At 39.5% G+C, this 24,920-nt stretch overlaps 1 protein-coding gene across 1 annotated transcript in view; it reads left to right on the top strand.

Moving 5' to 3' along the window:
* LOC118665125 (intraflagellar transport associated protein) overlaps window positions 1–24,920 on the top strand; it is a 46,292-nt gene that overhangs the window by 1,991 nt on the left and 19,381 nt on the right. The window contains exons 2-4 of the mRNA XM_036326158.1: window positions 1,068–1,285; window positions 21,905–22,062; window positions 23,868–23,939. Coding sequence (XP_036182051.1) covers window positions 1,153–1,285; window positions 21,905–22,062; window positions 23,868–23,939 — 363 coding nt within the window. The 5' untranslated portion in view covers window positions 1,068–1,152. The remainder of the gene's footprint in view (window positions 1–1,067; window positions 1,286–21,904; window positions 22,063–23,867; window positions 23,940–24,920) is intronic.

The raw sequence follows: 24,920 nt of genomic DNA, 5'->3' as shown, positions 1-24,920 counted from the left end.
GAACGCGGTCTCCAGCTATGTAGCAGGAGTGCAGTATTTAGTGTGGGAGTTAGTCCCATCTCAGTGTATCCAGACCGTGTCCGGATTTCATTTCTGGATGGCCTGTTTTAAAGGAAAGGAGGCGGTGTGTAACCTTTTCCAGGTAGCTTAGTCAGGAGGATGAAAGGACTTGAAGCCATGTCTGGTGAGGCACAGGTGAAGTAATTGGGCAAGTTTACATGAGTGTTTTACCAGTTTCTAGCCACATCAGACTGTAGTACCTGCTCAAATGAGAACAGATACTCCTTGACTCATGATGGGTTTACATCGAGATAAAGCCAGCATAAGCTTTTGAAAATATTGTATGTTGAAAATGCATTTAATACTGCACTAGACAGTATCAGTTGTTTATCCTCGTGATCGTGTGGCTCACTGGGAGGTGCGGCCTCTTGTCACTGCCTAGCATCAGGAGAGAGTATCGTACTGCATATCATAAGCCCAGGAAAAGACCAAAATTCAAATCTGAAGTATGGTGAGAGCATATTGCTTTCACACCATCGCTAAAATAAAAAAAAGAATCCTAAGTTGAACCATCTTAAGTCAGGGACTGTCTATAATTTTAGCCTCATATTGATTGACTGCCAGCTCTATGCCCTTTCCTGAGCTGTTAAACATTTGGGATACAAAGATGAAAAGGCGTGAATTAAGGAGATGGAAATGTGGAAATTGAAACAAAAATAAAATTGTGATAGCACTTCAGAAGCTAGGATATGAATGAACTCTGACCTCTTGAACTAGACCTTATTACTGTTGTAGTAACTCTTTTTTTAAAAAATATATTTTATTGATTTTTTACAGAGAGGAAGGGAGAGAGATAGAGAGTTAGAAACATCGATCAGCCGCCTCCTGCACATCTCCCACTGGGGATGTGCCCGCAACCCAGGTACATGCCCTTGACCGGAATCGAACCTGGGACCCCTCAGTCCGCAGGCCGACGCTCTATCCACTGAGCCAAACTGGTTTCGGCTGTCGTAACTATCTTGACCTGTCCTTTTGAGTCTTGCAATTCTTTCACGTGCTCATTACAGGATTTTCTGAGAGGCTGGTACTGCATGACTCTGTCCAGCTCATGCTTTTCTTCGTTTCATGGATAAAGTGGCCCCGTGAATAGGAATGCCTGCCCAAATACCAGAACTGGAGACCATGGATGAAGATCAAATAATTAAAGAAGTCTTGGATAAGTTTGTTAATTGTCATGAGCAAACATATGAAGAATTTCTGAGCACCTTTATTCATCTTTCGAAAGGTAAAATGGAAAAGTAAACTTTCTATAGTAGTAGAAATAAAGAATTTTAGTGTAATTTTATGTCTTTGCTCCTTTTCCAAAAGACTGTTTGATGAACATTCACTCATTCATTCATTCCATTCCTTTGATCAGACAATTCTTATCAGGGCATTCATGGCTGATTCATGTAAATACCAACATTTTTAATGCAACCAGGAGTTGTATGATGGAGTAAGAACTGTTGAATTTGAGAGTTAAAAAGGACCTGAGAAATCAATCAGTATAATCTCTTCATTTTATTTATGGAGAAACCCAAGTGCAAACAGTGGAGGGGTTTTAAAGCATGTTTAAAACTTTAAAGAAATATAGCACAGGATAGGCTGCGGAGTTATACTGCAAACATTTGTATCCTGGCATCGCCACTTTCTGGCTATGTGATCTTGGGGAACGGGGTTATCGAGGAAAAGGGGAATAATAATAGACCCCCAAAGGTTGGTGCCGGTGAATTGAGAGAATCTGTGTAGAACTCTTAGCATGTTGGCTAACATGTAAGTACTTACTGAAGGCTAGGTATTGTTGTTGTGTGATGATGATGATGATGATGATGATGATGATGATGATGATGATGGTGCTCTGATTTTTGTACAACGGAAACGAACTTTTAGACCAGAAGTGATTAACTGAAGCCTCAAGGCCAAACCTGTGTCGTGTGTGTGTCATTATGTTTTTTGTTTGCCACCCACAGTATTGTTTTTGTTTTTTAGATTGAGCCAACATTTAAGAGTTGCGAAATTGTACATAAAAATCTTGATGTGTTTTTTCTGATAAGTGAGATCTGGTACCTGTAATTTCCCTGTCGGCAATATCAGCTAGAGCTCAGGAGCCCTTGCCCCGTGAGCTCCCTAGTTTGTAGCGCTCTCTGGCACTCACACAATCTAAAAATGTGTGTATACATCGCCTGTTTCATTCACTTAAGTGGCTCCTGTAGGCATTTGAGTTTGTAATTTATATTGTAAATTCTGCTTCGGATCTTCATTGGCTTGATCTCAACCTTGGTCCTTTCTGGGTCATTAATCCACACTTGTGAGGCCATTGGTTCTCCATTAGGCTGCACCTTGGACTCACTGGAGGAACTTTTAGAGCAGCGGTTCTCAACCTGTGGGTCGCGACCCCTTTGGCCGTCGAACGACCCTTTCACAGGGGTCGCCTAAGACCATCCTGCATATCAGATATTTACATTACGATTCATAACAGTAGCAACATTACAGTTATGAAGTAGCAACGAAAATAATTTTATGGTTGGGTCACAACATGAGGAACTGTATTTAAAGGGCCAGAAGGTTGAGAACCACTGTTTTAGAGCATATTGATACCAGGGCTCACTCTAAGTCTTAGCTGGGGTCTAGAAATCAATAATTTGCAAAAGTTCCTCTGGTGATTCTAACATGTACCTGAGAATGAGAATAAGGAGTTTCATAATCTTAAAGATCATGACACTCAAAATACTTGTCATGCTTTTAAGTCATGATTCATGTGTCCTTGACAAATATAAAAGTAGGGTTGTTATCAGGAAGCAAAGAAAAAGTGATTCTAACTTGTTTCTTTTGTTATACAAAGTAGCTGGAATATCAATATCTGTTTTGTTTACCCTTAAAAGTTGTGGACTGTGGTTTTGTTTATCCTTAAGGGAAATGGAGACTTTAGGAAACCTCTAGTTACCTTTAGGACTCTGAATGATCTATATTGACATGATATGTGGATCAGATTAATCATGATAATGGCCAAATCACCTTCATCTATGAACTTGGGTTTAGGAAGATGCTTGCTTTCTTTGAGGAGAATGATTTAGTTCCATAATTACTGGACCCAAACGTGCCGGTATGCAATGTCTAGTGGTGTGTGTGTGTGTGTGTGTGTGTGTGTGTGTGTGTGTGTGTGTGAAAACAAGGGTAGAACCAGCCGAATTTATGCAATTTGGTATGCCAATGGCATTTTGATAATTAAAATTATTTTGCAAATTATTTGTAAAGCTGACTTTATTTTTGTACTATGGCAGAGTAAGAACGTGCAAGGACTTGGGTGTTTTAAGGAGGTTTTAATATTTTGGTTTTGGGGGCAAGGAGGGCTCTTCTCTTTTCAGAGTTCTGTATGATAATTGCACGCTGAGACAGAAACTGTTACACATGTGGTCACTTCATTTTGAGTTTAGTTTGGGCCCCAAATTGAGCTGAAATAAATGATGATGCAAATCACATAAACTGCATCGCCAAGCACACTAGTTTTTTTTTCCTTTCAAAATATCCCTAGGCGACATTCACATTATAAACTAATGACCTGAAAAAATTCCTCTTAAAGCACAAAGAGTTGTGAGTGCAGAAATGTGTCTTAAATCAGTAAGCATCCTTTTTCCTCCTGAAACATTTAAGTACTTTCTGACGAACCAAACGGGACTTAGGGACAGGCCTAAGAGTTGAGTGATAGGAGAACTGATCAAAGTAAATATGGTTCATTTAGTTGTGTGTGTTTTTTTTTAAGTATGTTTTTTTATTGATTTCAGAGAGAGGAAAGGAGAGGGAGAGAGAGATAGAAACTTCAATGATGAGAGAAAATCAATTGGCTGCCTCTTGCACGCCCCCTACTGGTGACCAAGCCTGCAACTTGGGCATGTGCCCTGATAGGGAATCAAACTTTGATCTGGTTCATAGGTTGATGCTTAACCACTGAGCCATACCGGCCAGGCTTTCATTCAGTTTTAAGGAAAACATGAAAGTTGTTTCTTCACAGTTTTCCCCTTCTTTTCAGCCCTTAATTTCTCTTAGTCTCCTTGGTCGTTTTGCTGCTATGTAGTGGAATCTTTTCTCTGTTAAAGAGTATGTGTGGTTAAAACCATGCATACTTATGCACATTTCTTCAATAAGTTTTGTTTCTCAGGTCTATTCTCATTTCCACTGATTGACTGTTCTATTTAATTTTATAATAGTTATATGCCAGAGTGCTGATGGGATTCATTTTCTTTCTAAGAGTGTTAAAAGGGTCAGTAATCCTATTAAAAATATTTCCCTGGAAAAAATTAAACTATAGCTTTATTGAAAGATATTCACATTACCACTACAGTCTCTTGGAAAACAGTTGGAAACTGTTCATATTATAGCATAATTCTCCCTACAGTACATTTATGTCGATCATATTTTACAGGTTTTTTATTTTTTTAGAACAGCTCTGGTTTTTAATTTTTATTTATTTATTTACTTTCAAAAAACATTTTTATTGATTTCAGAGAGGAAGGGAGAGGGAGAGAGAGACAGAAACATCAACGATGAAAGAGAATCATTGATCGGTTGCCTCCTGCATGCCCTGCACTGGGGATTAAGTCTGAAACCCAAGCATGTGCCCTCACTGGGAATCGAACCATGATCTCCTCCTACTTCATAGGTTGACGCTCAACCACAGAGCCACGTTGGCCGGGCTGCTCTGTTTTTTTAAACCAAGATACATATTTGATAATAAATATAATGTTCTATCAAAATCTTTAAGGAGACATTTATTTTAAAGAGACAGTTATAATTGAATTCTCAATAGTGTCTTCAGTTCAAGAGAGTAAGACCAAGTTTTAAGATTTACATGAGAAAATAAGAATGCGGATTTTTGGCTTTATTCATTATTGATGAAGACATTATTATATGTTGACATTATTGTGGCTAAAGATAAGATGCTAGGTTGCAGTCTTAGGTGTCTCAGTTTCTTTGTGAATATGATTAATTTATAGGCCTTTCTAGAATATCCATCTAAAGGGAAAAATGCTCTTCTTCCTTGTCTGTCATATTGCTGTCATTTTTTTAGGTTATAAAAACTTGGACATGAAAACTTATATTTGATTTTTTGTTAATGCATTCATTCATTCTCTGAGTCCTTATAGTCTAGGTATTATTTTAGGTGCTGAGGAGCAAAGAATAAATAATTGTCCTCAAGCTCTAGATGGTCCAGTGTGAGAGAGAAATAAGAAAACAAGAAATTACACTAATGTGTGAAAAGTACCATAATGGACAGAAGCAGAGTTCTGTGAAAGCTCATAGGAGGGACACACACACACACACACAACTATTTTGTGCTTCAGGCTAAATGATTAATTTCCATTAAACTTTTTCATTTTGCCAGCTATTCATCTTAAAACAGTTTGGAAATTGCAGTGAATCACTATGATTTTATCATTAACTCTTAAATAAATCCTTGTTTTTCATTCTCCCATTTCATTCTTAAAATCCTTAGGATCCAGTTTCCCAAGTGATTCTACCAATTTCTATATTACCATTTAAAACAGCTTTCTGTTCACTGCTATATTTATCCACTTTATGTCTGGATCAAATATTTTGTTTCTGATTTTAATGTTTGATTTTTGTTTCCAGTTTTCTTTATGCTATTCTCATTTCACTTGCAATACTTTGTCCTTTTAGCATTTTACTATTCTTTCCACAGGTATTTGAATAACATTCTTGTCAACTCACCCTCTCTATTTCCTTTCGTACTTGTTAATATTTGAACTAAATTTCCTTCCTGTAATTAGAACATCATATATCTGAATGTTCAGCACAAATGGCCATGCCCATGGCTTTATTCACTGGTGGTGGTCAGACCTTTGATTGTTTGAATTAATATCTTTGAAACTTTTAGTTTCAAAACCTCTGAATAGGCTTTAGTTTTTCTTAGATTTTACTAATATTATGTAATCACAAGAGAGTTTAATCTGTACTTTTTACTTTATTCATATTTAGTTCTTTAAGGAGCTATGCCAATAGTCTACCACCATTACGTATTTCAGGAATGTACACTTATCACATGATTTGTGATCACTAGGCCTGCGCTGCTCATCACAGGAGCCATTAGCTACAGGTGACAGCCGAGCATTTGGAATGTGGCAGATGCTACCCAGGAACTAAGTTTTAATTTTTTCTTAATTTTAATTAATTTAAATCTCCATCAAAACACTAATAATTCAGTTATTGGATAACTTTTAAATGTGTTTGGGACAACTTATGAATCAAAGTTTTTAAAGTGTAAATTGTATGAAATATAAATACAGATCAAGTATTTCTGGTGGAAATTTTGCATGTGAACTGAGATATGTGATGAGTACAAAGTGAGCACAGGTTTTTAAAGACAGTTAAAATATGATCTGAATATCTCAATATTTTTGGACTACATTTGAAATGATAATATTTTAGAAAATTGGCTTAAATAAAATATATTATTAAAATTAACTTCACTTTTTAAAAAACTTTTAAAAAGTATGCTTGAAAATTTTAAACCACACGTATGGCTTACATTGTACTTCTACTGGGAAGTGCTGCTATGGGCCAGTAGTTTCAAACGTGGCTGATACTCAGAAAGACTTGTATAGTAGCAAACTTTTATAGAAATAGAAATTTCCAGACACTATTCCAGGCTTATTAAGTGAGAACCCAATAGCTAGGGGTCTAGGAAGTTTTATATTTGCAGGGCTCTCTAGGTAATTCTGATGCCTCACTGGTTTTGAACACCACTGGTTTAGATTACAAATTCTGCTAATGCAGACCCTTCAAAAGCAAGACTACCGATACTCCTTTAAGACACCAGCTCCAGGTTTGTTTCTGTCTAAACTGTAGGCTTAGAAGAGGCAGTCCAGTGCTCCTTATTTTAGACTAGAGGCCTGGTGCATGAAATTCATGCATGGGTGCAGTCCCTAGGCCTGGCTGGTGATTGAAGTGCAAGTGTCTGGTGGAAGGGCAGGTCCCAGCTAATCTCTGGGCCCTGGGCAGCACCTGGACCCCCGGGCCTCCACACAGCCCCCTCTGCCTGAGTCATGGTGCCCGAGTTCCCACTCGGAGATGCGACCACTCAGAGATGCGGTGAGTGTGGCTGGACGCTGTGGGCTGAGGCACAGAGTGGGCCTCTGGGCCACCCAATGGCACCGCACGGAAGTGGGCGGGCAGCGCGCTCTTGCCCGCCTCGCAGACCGGCTCCTGCATAAACCCATAGGGAGCTCTACTGGCCCATGTGGTCCTGGTGGCTGTGGTCCTGGTGGCTGTGGCCCGGTTCACCCGGAAGAGGCCATGTGGGTCCAGGGCAGGTTCCACACAGGTGCTCGGTGCGGGGTGGGGAAGAGGGGGGGAAGGGGTGGTCCCCCGGCGTGCAAGCCCTTGTGTCCTGGGGGAGGGTAGCAGGGGGAGTGAGAGTGAGCTCGGCGGTGGACACCCTGTATTCCACCCACCCCCCCCGCCCGTCACTCCCACCCCCAGGTAGTGGACGAGAGGTTGCAGTGTGTCGCCGATTCCCGCCATGTTCCGAGCCACCCCCTGGTGGTCAACGCATGTCATAGCAAGCGGTTGAAGGACCGCCTGAGGGGACAATTTGCATATTAGGCTTTTATTATATAGGATTCCTTCATTGGTATATTCACTAAGCATTTGTCTTGAGTAATTTATTTACCACAATGATGCAAACAAATAGCTATTTACTACGCCTTTTTATAGCTCAGAGAAATGGAAATCGTTGTAGATTAGCAATTTGCTTGAGATGCGGCCAAGCATTCAAACTTCAGGCCTCTGGCCCTCCTCTGTACTTCTATCCCCTTTCCCCCCAGAAATATCTGGGATTGTGAGATTGTAAGAAATCTAGTGTAATATTATTGATAAGTAGCTAACAGTTACTAAGTACTTGGTATTATGCTTAGTACTTTACTTGGATCATCTTAATTAATCCTTAGAATAAATAACCTAGTGAGTATTTTTACATTTTAATTTTTATTATTCCCAATTTACAGATGAGGAAACCAAGGCTTAAGGTTAACTTACTGATAAGGACTGAATTTGTCCCCTCAAAATTTATTCATTGAAACCTTAACCTCCAATGTGATTGTATTTGGATTTAGGGTCGGTAAAGAGGCAATTAAGATTAAGTGAGGTCATAAGGGTGGGTCCTAATCCAGTATGATTGGTGTTCTTATAAGAAGAGAGAGACTCACCAAGGAAGTGCACACAGATAGAAACGGCTGTGAGGGGACACAGCAAGAGAGCAGCGAAAGAGAGGGCTGGGGGTGGGGGGCTCAGGAGAAGCAAACCTGCCAACACCTTGATCTATCTCAGTCTTTCGGCCTCCAGAATTGTTAGGAAATACATTTCTGTTGTTTAAGCCACCAGCCTGTGGTGTTTTGTGATGGCAGCTCTAAAAGCCTTGCCCAAGGTTATGTGACTAATTAGGGGTGGCCTTGGATTATGGCCCTAGTCAGTGTGGCTGCAAAGCCCATGCTCTGACCCACTTCACTTTTCTGCCTTACCTTAAGCGCTGGGCAGTTCTCAGGATCTGGGAGTCTCTGGCATGCAGGTGATTTGAGCCAGAAATAGAAGTGCTACCTCAAAACAGGATTCCTCTATCTTTTCCAGAATGTGGGCTTCATGGGGCCTGGTTGCTTGTGGGGTTTGTGCACCATTATTACTCCAGGGCCTGAACCAGTGCCTGGTAGACTGAGTAGATGCTTAATAAATATTTGTTGAGTAAGTGAAAAGAAAATAGGAGAATTCAGAATGATGAAGAGACAGACTGAGACAGGCCTCAGACTGAGTCCTAAAGAACATTCACACTTAATGGGTAGGCACAGGAAGAAGAGCCTGCAGAGTGCACTGTGTCCCGATGCCCCACGTTGGGGTGTGATATACTAGCTAACTGGGAGCCATCGTAGAGTTTAAACACACACACATACACACACATATATATATACACACACACACATACAATACACACACATACACACATACATACACATATACACATACACACACGTGGTGGGAAAGGTAGAGGCAAGAAGGAAAGACAACTGGAATCGGATGACAAGCTAGGAGGCTGAACAGAAACCTCTGTGTGGAGATATGGACTAGGGTAGTGGAAGGAAAAGGGGAAGCAAAAAGGGCCATTGAGATGCTGCACTTGGTTACAGGTGACTGACAGAGGATTAGGGAGAAGAAAGAGTCCAAGGCCAGTCACCAGCATCTTGCCTGGGAGACGCTGAGGCCCACGGAGGCCACAGCTTCACTACAGGAGTCCTTTACTTTTTCCTTATTGAGTGTATGTTCTGTCCAGAGCTTAGAATGTTGGGCTGGGGTTTGGCTTATACTTCCTGACTGATACATTTCGAGTTGTCCGTTCAGCCAGAGGACTATCACTGCTCACCTTTAACAGCTTCTAAAAATGTAATTAAAAATGAAACTGGTGACAGTGCAGGAAACAGCCCAGCTCCTAAGCTGACACATCATTTTGGTGCCCAGAGCTGTTTTGAATGTTAGCATTAGAGATGCACCTTTCAGCTTCCACAGGGCCACAGAGAGGCTTTTCCCACTCTGAAGAATGACTTCAAAATCTGTTGAGAAAAACACCGCTGAGGAAATGACAGAAAGCAGCTGGCCCTCTTAACCAGTTTCAGAGCAGGAAAGGAATGTCAGCCGAGCATAAAAACGGCTTTCTCTCATGAAAGACAGCACCGCAGCAGCAAACACGTCCTGCTGGGTAGCCTTTTGCAGTTGTTTTCCGTAGAGCATTAGCCAGAGACCAGCAGGCTTAGCATTGTTTTGATGCCCTTGCAACTGGCAGATCGTCTGCCACAGGAAGTTGGAAACGAACTGACCGGCTTTACCCTTCCAGGTGGCACTTAAAGCCACATTTTCTGCGCTGTTGTTATCAGTCATTCAATTCCCTACTGAATATTGAGTGGTGTTTTTAGTTCACAGGCCATTTGCAATGTCTTTCTGTTTCCTTTTTTTTCCGTTAGCCACATAAAGAAAAAAAACGGCAACTCTGGAAGCACCCCTGCATATGTGAGTTGAACAGGAAAGCGCACAATTGAAAATAACACAGCAAACAGCAATAAACATATTTTAACTTAAGACATTAGGCTATTGGGATGTTACCCTCAAGAGAAATTCGTAGAAGGCATCTCATGAGGACTTGCCAATAGAAGCAATGAGGAAATTAGAAAACTCAATTAATCTGGCATCCCAAGGGAAAGAATAAGGTCGTGGTGTTATTTTAAAGCTTTTTATTGATGGTTTCTTTCTTTCTTGGTATTGCTGCAAAGGATAAAAGGAAAAGAAAAAAAGCTTATGGCTTTCTACTGATCATAAATTCAGTAGCTATCTGTATGTGACTCCTTTATCACAACATTACATCAAACATCACATAGAACACTGAAGGAGGAAAATAGAATTGGGCGAAGCTAATGTATAGCACAGTCCTATGGAAGAAACAGCATCAGTAGCATTAACCTGTTCTTTCTCTTTGGGGGAACATCTGCAAACTGTAATTAAGCAATTTTCGTTTGTTTCCCTAATTCTTTTGTCATCACTAAATCACTACACTCAGGGAATAAATTGACAAATTATGAAACACAGAAAAATGCTGGTTCAGTTGCAGAAGGAAATTTCTTCCCTCAAATTCTGATGGATTTTGAGCTGATGGAACCATTTTGGTGTTAGATATGTTAGCATAAATCTTCAGCTGTGGTTGTTATAATTCATTTTTAGTCTACCCATGCATATTTGGTCCATAGATATTCATTTGTTTTCTGTGTCTGCTGTAGTTAGGTATAATTGGATAAGGAAAGAAAATGTATTTGAGTATTTACAACATTTTGAATTACAATCATTAAATTTTACTTTGGGCGGTGTCTTTAGTGCCTAGTAGTTTGTTACAATGAATACTTTTTTCTAGTTGTTTTTTTTTTTTTCCAGTGAAGAAAGATATTGTGGGAAGTTTCTAAATTTGATTTAAGTGCAAATAAAAAATCATTTTTTTACTTCTCAATATCTTTTCAACACACACATATATATTTTACAGTATATTTTATACATACATATAAATTAGAGAGGTGAACTTTCAGTAGGCAAATGGCATTTTGAACTTTTACAAAACACAAGCAGAGACCTTTTTAGTAACACAAATAAACTTTTAAGATAGTCACTATCAACCTTTAAGTAGCCAATTTAAACACTGATAAGTACATGCCCGTTTGTTTTGTTTGCTTTTCTCTTTAACTTGAGATGTTATTTTGACTCATTGTTGTTAAAGATAGTGTTATACTGATGGAAAAGAGTAAATACCCGGTTTGACACTGAGGTGATCATTAGACTGCATCCCCTGATTCAGTTGAATGGGTACAATAGTCACATCTGGATGGTTTTAGCAAAATGTTCTGTCAGCCATAAAACAATAATATTTTCTTTGAAATGGTCAGCTAAACCCAAAGGATGCAAACAGGAAACTGTATCTTGACCAAAACTCAGATCTTTCTTATGTGAAAATCAAACCACAGTCTGTCTTGTATGACATTTTTAGTGTCTTTTCCCCCTACTTGGATTCGTCCCAGTTGAGAGAGATTCATGTTGCAGCCCATTGCTTCATTAGCACGGGGAGGAATCATCACACTGTGTTTATGTGTTTTGTGGATTTTACAGTGTACGAATTGCTGATTAGATTGTGAATCAAGTACCATATTTTCTTTTTTTCTCCTTCTTCCCCATAAGTTATGTTTTGTGTGACTTGTAGCCAGTCATCTAATTTCTGGGTATTGCGTTCAGTCCCTAATTATAGCATCAATCCCGTTTTCTTGCTAATGTGGAGGTCATTTCAGTACTGACTGTTCTGCTATATTTTAGGCATTGAGCTAGAATCTGGGAATACAAGGTGAAGGAGACAGGGTCCCCACTCTTATGTGTCCTTCTTATTTATTTCTGTGTGCTGTGTGTTCTGAATGCTCTCGACGTGTGAAGGCACAATAGCAATGCAACTGCTTATAAACTGTGTAGAGGCTGGTAGGGCAATACTAACTACTCTAGTTGGTGCTGATGAAATAATATCCAGAATGTTGTTGTTGGTTTTTTGATTGTCTCAGTTTTATTTTGAATAAATACTGTTTATGAGTTAGAGTAAAATAGCAATAAAAATGATAAGAACTGTGAATTTTTAGACTGCTTCTTTTTTATTTTTTTACTTCAAGCTCTCCCCCCCACCCCCCACCCCCACCCCCAGGGGATGTTCTGGAGTGCCCTGAAAGAACGAGGGAATGAAAGGCATGTAGCATTTAGGTCTGCTCTTGCATTCCCTAATGCTGGCTGTATGCCAATGGATGAGTCCTAGATTATACAGTTTTGTGCAGAAGAGGTTATTCTACCTCAGAAAGTTTGAAAACTTCTAAGAAGCATTTATTTGGAAAGGAGAGAGAAAAAATTTATCCCTCTAACTTTCTTCCACCTACGTGAGTAAAAGAGGTTGTCTTAAGTAGACGCATCTTTGTGTAGGCAGACAGAAGGGCATGATTTTGGGGTGAAGGGATGTAGTTGTATGAAGAGTTTCATCTAGTGCCCTTCTATTTCTGATTCGTCGTGGGCAGGGCCAGTGTAATGGAAAAGGCACAATTCTAGCTTAGAATTCAGAAGTCGGATTTCAGGCATTTATTAATTCTTTGAGACCTCAGGCCTGTCACTTACTCTCCCTGAACCTGTAAATCAGGGATAATTCTGCCTGCTCAGGGTGTCTCATATGGTTGTGGTGAGGATCAGAGGAAATATGTATATGAAGGTGCTTGGTAAGTTTTAAAGATTTACTCAAGTGTAAAGTTTTATGATTATTGGGACTACTATGATTTAAGAGCGGGGCATAAGGTTAAGAAATCTTGCATCTACAATATGAAAAGTGTAAAATATTATCTACAATGTTAGTTGTCTACAACATATTCCTTGAAGTGTTAAGACCAACTATTAGTATGTATTGAATAGTGTCTATGCATAGTGTCTATTGTGTAGTAAGACTACAGGGACTAATCCTACACTGGCCTCTGGTGGATGGATTAAATAGTTTGTCTACGCATGGCCTTCAGCAAGGGTATTTTTATGCTTTGACAAAGATGAGGTATCAGATACTTCTTTTTTATTCTCAATTTTTAGATTCTACTGCATGGACTCTTTACCTGGGACTTTTGCCTTAAGTATGTGTAAAGGTCACCCTTGAGATCTGCTTATTAAAATGCAGATTCCTGGGGATCAAGCCACACATTTTGATCTCATAGTTCTAGTGTGCAGCCCAGGAACCTTGACTTTCAGACCAGCGGTGAGAAGTGTACCCTAAATGAGATCAAGGAGGGTACGGGGAGATGTATGAATTCCTCAAAATTCTGTGCTTTTTAAATATTTCATTTTTCTGGGAAGAAGAACCATAGAGTTTTGTGAAACTCTTTGCACTCGCCACTCAAAGGGTAACAACAATCATTTTACTTTAAATATAACTTTTCATTTCATGTCACCATTTTATTTATTTGTTTGTTTATTTATTTATGTTAATCCTTACCCGAGGATATTTTCTCCATGATTTTTAGAGAGAGTGGAAGGGAGGGGGCAGAGACAGAGAGAGAAACATTGATGTGAGAGAGCCACATCCATTGGTTGCCTCCTGCATGTGCCCTGACCAGGGCCAGGTATCAAGCCTGCAACCAAGGTACATGCCCTTGACCAGAATCGAACCTGGGACCCTTCAGTTGTGGGCCGATGCTCCAACCATTGAGCCAAACTGGCTAGGGCACCATTTTATATTATTCATAAGGCACTTTGATGGTGTTGTGGGTTACAGGAATAATTTTACTATGGTCTTGTTAAACTCTGATCCAGAGGCTAGAATATAATAGCTTACAGACTTTTACGGCAGACTTTGGTTTAGCATACATTCTGTCCCAAGCTGAAGGATTACTGTTCACATGTCTGTAGGCCAATGTTACTCCATCACAGGGAAATCTCCTGGCGACTTCTATTGCTGAAGAACTGGGTTCTTTGTGAGCAGTCGCCATTAGCAAGTGCACAGCCAAGAGTCTTGGAAGACCACATGGGCAATGGAGGCATCTTATTGATGTAGTTCTAGGAAATGCCCCTCCAGTACTTTCATTGCTTTTGGTACCTTTTCTGTTGTATATTTCATACATGAAGGCACTTGGCAAATTCAAAAAATTTACTCAAGTGTAAACTTTTATGATGAGGGTGATTATGATTTAAAAGAGAGACATGAAGTTAAAGGAATTTTGATTCTAAAATAGGAAAAGTGTAAATGTAAAATATTACATATTTTTTAAGAAAGAAGAGATACATGTAGGTATTCTCCCTTGATTGCAGATTTAGGAGGAAATGTTTCTTCACTTCTACAAATAAAATTTATTTTGGAGTCATGGGAGGAAAATTAGGAAATACACATACACATCAAAACACAGAGAAAAACAAACAAAAAGCCATGCTCTTTCTATAGCAATAGAACTTTTAGCTACTCTGTGGCCACTCAAAATAAAGATTACATTTCCTAGTCTCCCTTGCAGTTAGGTATAGCCGTTTGCCTAAGTTTTTGCCAATAAGAAGTGTGGGGATTGATATGTATAACTTTTGGGCCATATCTTTAAGATACGTGCCCTGGCCTCTTTTAAAAATTCCTTTCCCCCTGGCTGGAAATAGGCAATCATTGGAGCAACTCCTTAGACGCAGAAATGGAAGCCGTGTGCTGAGGATAGCAGAGCACCCCACTAACCTTGATCCTTGGATCATCGCATGGAACAGAGCCTGCCCACCTGTCCTCAACTGTTACTTGAGAGAGAGAAACAATTTTTGTCTCAGTTGCTCTGTTTTGGTGCTTCCATGATACAGTAGCTGAAGCCATACCTTCACTAATAATGGAAGGGAACAGATGTACACACTTTATTCTTCTGTTTCTTCATCCTCTTGCTTGGAGCAAGGGTGTGGTGGTGTATCATCCTGGACCATGTGGAGGAGGGTGCTGCCCTAGGGATGGCAGAGCAGAAAGATAGAAGGAACCTGGGTTCTGGGATGACTGTGGAGCAGAACAGCCATGTTAGCCCTGACTTATCTATGTCCATACTCAATTAATTAATTAATAATACCATAATCCTGTGTTTTAGAGATAAACTATGGGTGTATTTATCCTTCCTGAACATATATATATATATACATACATATATATATATATATATATATATACACACACACACATACATATATATATATATTCATATTCAACAGAAAAGTTCAGGAAGGATATATATATAATTATACAGATATAATTATGTGTATATACATATATAATATATATACATATATATATATATAATTATTAGTTAAGAACATGGGAATTGGTGACAACCAGGATTTTAGTCTAATCTCTGCTACTTCCTAACTAGGTGGTCTTTAAAATCTCTCAGCTTCACAATTATCATCTGAAAGATGGATATAATACCTCAACCTCATAGACTTGTTACTAGGATTAAATGATTATATATATAAACACACACATACACATTACATATATGTTTATTTATATTAGCAGTATGTGAATTACAGTAAGGGTTCAACTGAAGTTTCATTTATATAGTCAGCAAATTTATTTTATAAAAGTGGGATTATACTATAAGTAAAGAAATCAGGTACAAAGGACCACATATTGTATGATTCCATTTATATGGAATGTGTAGAGAAGGGAAACATAGCTGTAAAAAGTAGTTTGGTGGTTTTGCTTGCGATTGGAGGTAGGAATGGGGAGTAACTGCAAATGAGCACCAGGGACCTTTTTGGGAGAATGGAAATGATCTAAAAATTTAATTATGATGATGGTTGCACAACTCTGTGTATTTACTAAGAATCATAGACTTGTACTCTTAAGACAAGTGCATTTTGTAAGTTACTCATCAGTAAAGCTGTGGAGTGGCAGAGATGCTGTTCATGGATACTTAGGTCCTGACCTTGAGTTCTTCACATGACCTTGTGACTCTGGATTTGGCTCAAGAAATAGTAGGGTCCTGTTTGTTTTAAATATTTCCTACTAAGAAAATAAGTAATTTGTGCATAGATTTGAAAGTGTTAAGTAGGTAAGGACTGCCATACAAAAAGAAATGGACTATTTGGATGCCGCAAGATCTCAGTTTATTCAGCGGTTCTCAACCTGTGGGTCGCGACCCTTTCACAGGGGTCGCCTAAGACCATCGGAAAACACATATATAATTACATATTGTTTTTGTGATTAATCACTATGCTTTAATTATGTTCAATTTGTAACAATGAAATTGAGGGTCACCACAACATGAGGAACTGTATTAAAGGGTCGCGGCATTAGGAAGGTTGAGAACTACTGGTAGACAGTGTCACCAGCAGCTGTCACTCTGGTAGGGGTTCTGGGAGCTACAGGAAGCTGTGCTGAAAGATGCTGCATCTGTCCCCCTTGGGCCACCTCCCTTCAGTGGCCTTGACTGGATCGGTTGGGAAGGAGCCGACCTTGTGGGGTGATGCGTGTGGCCTCTTTGCACCAATCTGTAACCTATTTGACAAGCTGCAAGCACACTGTATTATCTACTTCCACCATCACAGAAATTGTTAAGAAACCAAGATGTTACCTAAGTCACGCTGAATTAAATTAGAAGACTAGTACAGATTGCAGTGGAAAGATAAAGTTAACATTTTGAGATATCTAGAGGGAGGGAACATAAGCACTTGGCGATGATGTCTTCATTTCTGTTTCAGAAACACAGAATTCCCTTGGTGAGTTTTTCCAAATCTTAAACCCATTGCTGAGGCTCCCTTTACCCCTCACCCCGATGACTACAAATGCTCTGTACTTTCTACCTCCCGTATTTGAACCACTCTGCTCTATTCTATCCACTTTTCCTCTGAGAGTACAGCGCCATGACTCCCAAAGTCCTGGGTCAAGTACAGAGTTTTCGTTGTGCCCGTCAAATATCACCCCTCCCATGTGTCACCAAGTGTTACTCCCATCTCCCTGGAGTATTTGGTGACTCTTCTCAGGCTCTGTGCTTTCCCACCTCGCCACTTTGCTCCCTTTGTGGGAGAACTCCTCGCAGTGTCCACCTGTTGAAACTGTAGTTTGTTGCAAAGCCCAGTTCAGACGCCCCATGACTGTGTGAAGCCGTCCGTGGTTCCCAAACCGATGGCAAGCTTTCACCATTCTTTACCATTGCCCCTCCCTTGTATCATCTGCCATGGTTGTGTTCTGTTTTGGTGGTTTGCATACCTGGCTGAACTTCCTAGTTTGTAAATTCTGTGAGGACAGGATTGGTTCTTTCCCATCTTCGGCACCTTGCACGTGGTTGAGGCCCAGAATGTAACTTTTGGATCGAATGAGTTGCCTAACTCAATGGCCACTCAGATTTTCTTCCTGGAAAGAAACTTTCAGCAACTTGACACTCTAAACATTTTTCTCTCTGTAAGTGCCTAGCACTGGACATTGAAAAATTTCAACTTCCTGCCATTGTGTCCCTCACCTTGGGCTTTTGACACAGTTTTTCAGGCCTGGGTTGTGCATTTGCAGCTTGAGAGCTATGCCTGTGAATAATGAGTCAATTATCAGCCCGCCTCAGGGAAAGCGCGATTACTCCCCACTAGCCAGGCCGAAGTAATCCTCTCCTCTCTGTGCCCTTTCGATGCAGAACATAAAACAGGTGGAATTCAGAGCACTGCAGAGGGAATTTAGACAAAACATCGGTCTGCTGAATTTAGCTTCTTTGGATTCATTCTGATTTATGATTGATTGGTTTTTAAATTGCTTATTTAATCCTAACAACTGTCGCTCCAGGGGAGGCCAGATACCACGTAGCATGTGATCAGGAAGCAGTTGAGCGAAGTAGTTTGGCTGGACAAATGAGGAGCAGATATTATTGTCCAGAGAAACATTGCTCTAGGCTAGGAGTATAATGTGAAAATCACCCCATGGCTTTCAAAGTACCCAACCTTGTTATAAGCATGATTGCTTAGCCCCTATTCTCTTTGCAGAAGGCCTTTTGCAACTGCTCAGAGTTGCACAGAAATATCCCCCATGAATTTTTCGTTCCTTCTAGCAACATATTCAGTATCTGTTTGCGGCTCTTGATTTATATTGCTCTTGACCATGGTGCAGAAGAACAGAGCCTCAGCCGTGCTGACAGGACCTGGCCGTGAATTCGGATGAGGTTGGTGTAGATCTGTGAAAACTCCCCTGCCAGGGTGGCGACGCTTCTCAGCGCGTGGACACTGGTTTGGCTCTTGTATGGATGAATCTGAGTTTTTACAGAGTTTCTTTCAAAATAGACTTCTCTGAAAGTGATCACTTTCATCTGGAAGCCATATAATCAATGTATGATTAGTATTAATTTATCAAGGCATCAGTAGTTTCCATCTTTTCAAGGAGCAGAACCTTTTGCTTTGGCCTGAAATTAGACATTGTAGGTACAGCTGGTGTGGCCTAATAAGGCAGATCTGTTGGAAGTTTGCATGCTTGGTATGTAATAATTTTTTTTAATTCCATTGCTTCAGAATAATAAAACCTTTAAGAAACCTTTGTTTCACTTGTATTGAAGTTTTGACTCAGAAATGCCCAAAGAGCCTGGCTGGTGTGGCTCAGTGGTTGAGCATCAACCTATGACAGGAGGCCACTGTTCGATTCCTGATCAGGGCACATGCCTGGGTTTTGGGATCTATCCCCAGTGTGTGTGGGGGGCGGGGGGGGGGGGTAGGGGGGAGGCGGTATTCAGAAGGCAGCTGATCAATGATTCTCATCATTGATGTTTCTGTCTCTCTCTCCTCCCTTCCTCTCTGATATCAATAAAAATATATTTTTTTTGTAAAAAGAAATGCCAAAGAGATGCTCTTTCAGGTCTGAACAACCTACTTGTTCTCTGAAATATTGCCGTTAGATTTTTATTTATTTTTTATGTCTGACACTTATTTCAAAGCAAGAAACATTAGGGACAAGTTGAAATACTGAAAAAAGGACTGTTGAAAAACAAACACTTGGGTGGCTCATGTGGACTGTCACCAGGCCACCAGGACAACTCTGGGAAGCAGTGTCTCTCATCAGCTTTAGGCCCCTTTGGATTCATTTTGACATTATCATACTGAAAAAGAACTTCTTTCCTACCTCATTCTGCCAAGAGATTTATTATTTGTTGGTTTTTTATGAAAGCGATAAAAGCCTTGGAAGGATCACTTCTGGGTCTTTGGAGTGATATAGTATGTATTCATGTGAGGAGTAGGAAGGAGCCTTAAACTGTAGGAGCAATTGGAGAGAGAACAAGTTCTTTCCTGAATCTTCTTGCTGACCTAAGAACATCCAAACCTGTAGAGAATTTTTTCTAAGAATTTATTTGAGCCAAACTTACTGTTGCCAGGAAGCAAGATCTCAAATGCTCAGGAGAATAGGAGAATAGCAGTTTGCAATTTCTTGTATGCACTTGCTATTGAGGGAACTTAAGGAAGTTTAAGTGAAGGTGGGAGAAAGCAAGGCAGGGAATGGATCCCAGGAGAGTTAAGATTCTGTGCTCTGTTGGGTTATGTCTTCAAGGGGTATTACTTCTGGCATTTCAAAGGTGTGTTGATCTAGATGCACAAGAACAATGGGCAGGTCTGGCTTACACACCTTTCTGAAGAAGTTGTAGGCATGGGCATGACTACCCACCATGATCTGCCCAGTTAGGAATTTGTAATTTATTTCAGCACCCTTAATAGTATTTTAAAAATGAAAGTTTTATGTTTCCAAAATGAAGAAATTTTAAAAGCATGAACAAGAAATTTTATTAGATCCAAGTCCCCACCAGCATTTCAACATCAGCATCAGAAGTGGGGACTTCATTATATTTTGCTCTTTCTTTCAAAGGAATTTCATCTGTCAAATACCCTGGTTATTTTATTGGAAATGGCAGTGCCTTGTGTGATATGAGAACAAATAGAACGTGTCCTTATGGAATATCTGTTTCACTAAATGCCTTCCAAGTATTTAAGTCAATAGACTGTTACAATAGTGTGCTGGGTACACAGTATTTTCTTAGTAAATACTAGACTTAGGCTGTTCAAGCCTTAAAGGATAAGCAGGGAGAACTGAAGTAATTCCACCTCGTATTAGAACAGTGCACTGAAGAATGGCAGGAGGCCAAAGGAAGCCCTGATTCTAACTTTGAGGAACCCTTTCATTTCTCAGAGAACTTCTTCTGTTTCCAAGCATTTTTAGAACTATCTTGCTCTACTCTGCTACTACACTGCTTATCTTTGCCCTAGGACTGATTTAGGACATCTTTGTGGCTGTAAAAGAGGAAGACCTCAGGGGGATAAATCCTCTAAGACTATTCCTTCCTCACTTACCTGATCTTTCACAGTGCTGGTTATTGCAGCAATATTCTGAGCAACTCTCCCATTACCCTACTCACTGAGCGCCCCCAGTCCCTTTACCCCAGCAGCCCAAGCTAGTGCTTCACATTAGAGTTGCTGATGGGATGTTGAGGCCAAAGGCAGGGGTGACCTGTCCCAGGAGTAGCTTGTTAGGAGCCATGGATGTTGGTGCAGGAGGCAGTAGGGAGAGCTGGCCTGAGTGTGTGTCATTTACTAATATGACCCTTTTACAGAGAACGCGCTAAATTCAATCAATATTTGTGTTTTGCCTCTCTGGCTGATTGAGTTAATAATTATACCCCAGGTTATCTTACCTCTGCTCCCCAACAGTATCTCAGCATTAATGTCCTTTAGACATCCCTATAGGTTTTAATTCTACTAGTGATGGGTATTCAGAAGCAAACAAAGGATCCTGACTGGACTAGCACCAGGCTATGATCATTAGAACAACAAGAATCTCACCTATTTTCATGCCATGCAACTAACAGCTCAAGAGCAAGCATGGCCACTTCACTGGGTTAGGCTCTCTCATAACCCCTCCAGTTACATACCTGCCTAAGGAGCTCACAGAAGAAACAGTCCCCGTGTCTCATGATAGAGTATTGTAAGGGGATGAAGCCTTACTCTACCACCCTCACAGTGTCTTGATTTCTGCCACCTGGTCTCTTTGGACCCTCTTATCACTTGTCTAGTGATCACTGATGTGGAGTCCTGTATTTATTGCGGTTGCAGCAAATGAGTTCTATTTTGGAATGTACCATGCACCTTTGGTTCTTTTTGTACTATTGTAAACTTTTCTTCTTTGTCTTCTTTTTGGAATTTTTTTTCTTTTCTCATGTCATTCTTCTATTTTCTATGGACTCATTCCCTTCCTTTGTGGCATGATTCCCTTCCTTTGTGGTATAGACAGTGGTTAGGAGCATGGGTTCTTAGTCAGAAGGCCTGGCTTCAAATCCCCACTCTGCTATTTACCAGCTGTGTTACCTCAAACAAAATGCATAGGTAAAAATATGAGAAAAATACCACCGAAAAAATGTGGTTGCAGCTTTTCTGTCCTACTAGGAGTACTTTTCAAATTTTTATGTTTTATCTTACAAAGGTTCCAAAATCCTCTCTATATTGCTTTCATATAAGAAAAAAATCCCCCTCAAATTTAGGAAAAAAAATGAGGTAGGTAATGCCAAGGAGACTTGGAAGTACTATACTTTAACAATATTTTAACAGTGACTTAGAACAATGTTGGGTACATAGTAAGCACATAACATATATTTTTGGGTAGTAAATGAAATAGTGTTATCTTTTTTGCATTTATATTTCTTTGAAAACTATTTTTTTTTTTTTTTTTGGTTGGAAGGAAGATTCTCGACTGGAAATGAACTAGACTGGGTGTGGTGGATGTTTTCCAATATTATGTCACTTATTATTTCAGAGGATAAAGTGACCCAAAGAGGCTTGTTTGGAACCAGATCTTCAGGAGACATATTTATTTCAGTACAACTTACTCATGAAAATGGACCAAATGATCACCGCCTTAGGAGTAAAGCCATCTTTCTTCGTACTTCATCACAGTCTTCAGAAGAGAAACAGGTAATACTTTTAGAAACAATCTGAGAAAAGACGTTCTTGATTAATTAAAAAAATATCTGGAAGAACATCACTGGACAGTTATTAGACCAATAACTCAGACTCCAAATTCTAGAAGGCGTGTCATTGGGATACTTTATTGAAAATCATTATTACATTGTATGATTTTAACAGCCATCGTTTATGATGATAACTTGGTTATCCCCAATTCTTGTTAAAAACCTCTTAACAGCCTGGCTGGTGTGCTCAGTTGGTTGGAGCATCATCCCATACACTGAAAGTTTGCAGGACGATTCCTGCTCTGGGTTCAATCCCGGTTGGGGCGTGTATGGGAGGCAACTAACCTACATTTCAACCGCTGTTTCTCTCTCTCTGCCCCTTCCCCCACCTCTAAAATCAGTAAACATATCCTCAGGTGAGGATAAAAAACAAAACAAAACGAAAAACCTCTTAAGAATTTGTCATCTACAAGTTCTTCTTGAAATACGTTTTAACTTGTCCTCTATGTGGAACCAAAGAATTCCTTTTTAAATTCTCTGTGTAAAATGGGAGTTTCTTCTACCTGTTCTGAATTCATCTCTTTCGAGCTTAAAGTAGAAGCTGTTATCTTTGTTTTTTTTCCAGGATTTGGTCAATGAATATTATAGTCTCTCTCCCAAACCTTCAAGACTTAAAAGACTGTAGTCATATTATCCTTAGCTGTGGTTTTTAACTTTCAAGGAATCTAAGTGAAAGTTATTATTTTTTAAAACCAAATGCGTGTTTTATTTAGGTTGAAATAAGCTATAAAGATTGATTTTCTTCATTAAAATAACAGCAATATTTTCTGTATATTTTCTTAGATAAACTACAAAACACATTTCTGTAGGTTGTCCAGGTTTTGCTTATAAATCAAGACAAGGCAGTAGATATAGTCATGGAAAATTGCTGCAGCCTTTTGCAGCAAGGATTCAGAATCTGGAGAAGGGGCCACGCATAAATGGATACACTAGACAAGAAATATAAATTTAGAAGGCGTGGGGAACCAGGCGGAGGCTTCACTCTAGTGGTGAAGCTCTCTGAATGTCCGGACCCAAAGCTTTTCATTTACTAGAATATATATTTGCCTTTTAGCAAACCAAACAGACATATCAAAGGTAAGGTTTGGTAAACAGTAAAAGATTATCAGGTTAGGAGATTGCCTTCAGCCACCATTGTCTCCACAGAACAATCGGTGCATAGCTTTTAGCCCTTGCTAAAGCCCAAGGTCCATCAGCCTTCTGACGGACCTCTCGCATTTACATGTTAACTACTTTTTGGTATTTGCCTCCAGCAAAAAATGTTCTACTTTTTAAGCCATTTGAGTTTCTGCTTTATCACATCTTCCCTGTGATATTGTGGACAGAATTGTATTTGTGATTTTATCCAAGGGAACAAAAATCTCTGCATTAGAAATGTGCTAATATATAGCAGAGGCTATATATATATAGAGAGAGAGATAATTGTGAGACAGAAACTTTGTCCCCCAGTGAATTCACTATCTACTGGCAATCTTTAGCCACTGGAATTATATCATCTATTGAATCTTTGACCAGCATGTTGGACACAAAGGATTGTTCAATGGCATTGTTTTCTAATAACTTGAAAAAGTTGTTTTAGCATTTTCAGGTTTGCCCTTCAAGGGTTCACCGGCTGGGATGGTTTCATCATGCATAGCTAATTAACAAAAGCTGGAAGGAAAGTTTTATTGTCTGAAGGGCTACAGGATCAGTGCCTTTATTTTCAGTTGTTCCATTTTCCCATCAATATGTCTTCATTGTATTTTTCAGATAGTGCTGGATGAAGGCCAACAAGTTGGCATTTCCTTTCAAAGTGATCCAAATTGGGCAGGAAAGGTGAAGGTAAGGCATGATTTAATTTTTGTTTCCGTGGCAAAACCCCCCAAAAACTATAAAAGCAGAAAAACCTGCAGGACTCATTTGCTGTCTCATACAGGTTGGGGAATTCAGCAGATTTCATCCTTATACTTTTAAAAAAAATTGTTTTTGAGAATGTTACACTATGCATGTTTGTCTAGGTTCCAGATCTTTTCCCCCAAAGCTTAATAAATGGAAGGGGTGCTTCAATAGGGAAATGTGGCTCTAGTCCCCTTTAGCATATACCATTAAGAAAAATGGGATTTAACAGATTCTTCCATTTTCGTACTGAAACTGGCATATGGAAGATAAATTTTTCCTGTCACTTGGATGCCAGGAAACAACTGCAGTTTTGTACTTACAAGCCCTGGAAGCTACCCTTTGAAATTCCTACGTAAGAGCCATGGCCTGACAAATAGAGCTGAAAGAAGAAAGGCCCAGGCTATCTTTTGAGTTCCAATTATGAGTTCTAAATTTGCAATTTGAAGGTATTTTGTTATGCACATATTTCAGGTCATAAGCATAAAAGGTGTTTTGACATTATGCCTTTACTCTAGGTCTCCTTGGAGCCGGTGGTGAAATCATTTTCTTATTTACACTCTTTGATATTCACCTGAGATGAATTAGTTTGGTGTCTGAAATGTTACCATTTTGTTAATCTAAAATGTCTCCTTGTCAGCTTGCAGTGGAAAGCAGTTACTCCTCGTGGAATAGTTTTTCATTGAAATGTAGCTATTGTGTCTGTAAAGGTCATTTGCTCTGCTTTTTTTAACCTTTGAAGTAATATTCAGTTTTATTTGTTCGAAAGAGAGAACACTTGATTTTTTTGCCCTGCTCACCTTGCTTGTGATTTACCTGGGCAGGATGATTTTTTTTTTTATAACGATATTTATATTTTATTTTTAAATCCTCATCTGAGGATATTTTTTCCATTAATTTTTAGAGAGAGTGGAAGAAAGACAGAGA

Source organism: Myotis myotis, unplaced genomic scaffold (genome assembly GCF_014108235.1).
Source record: "Myotis myotis isolate mMyoMyo1 unplaced genomic scaffold, mMyoMyo1.p scaffold_m19_p_10, whole genome shotgun sequence".
Taxonomy (NCBI): Eukaryota; Metazoa; Chordata; class Mammalia; order Chiroptera; family Vespertilionidae; genus Myotis; species Myotis myotis.
The sequence above is the reverse complement of the archived record's forward strand: the minus strand, read 5'-3'. Positions and strand labels throughout refer to the sequence as shown.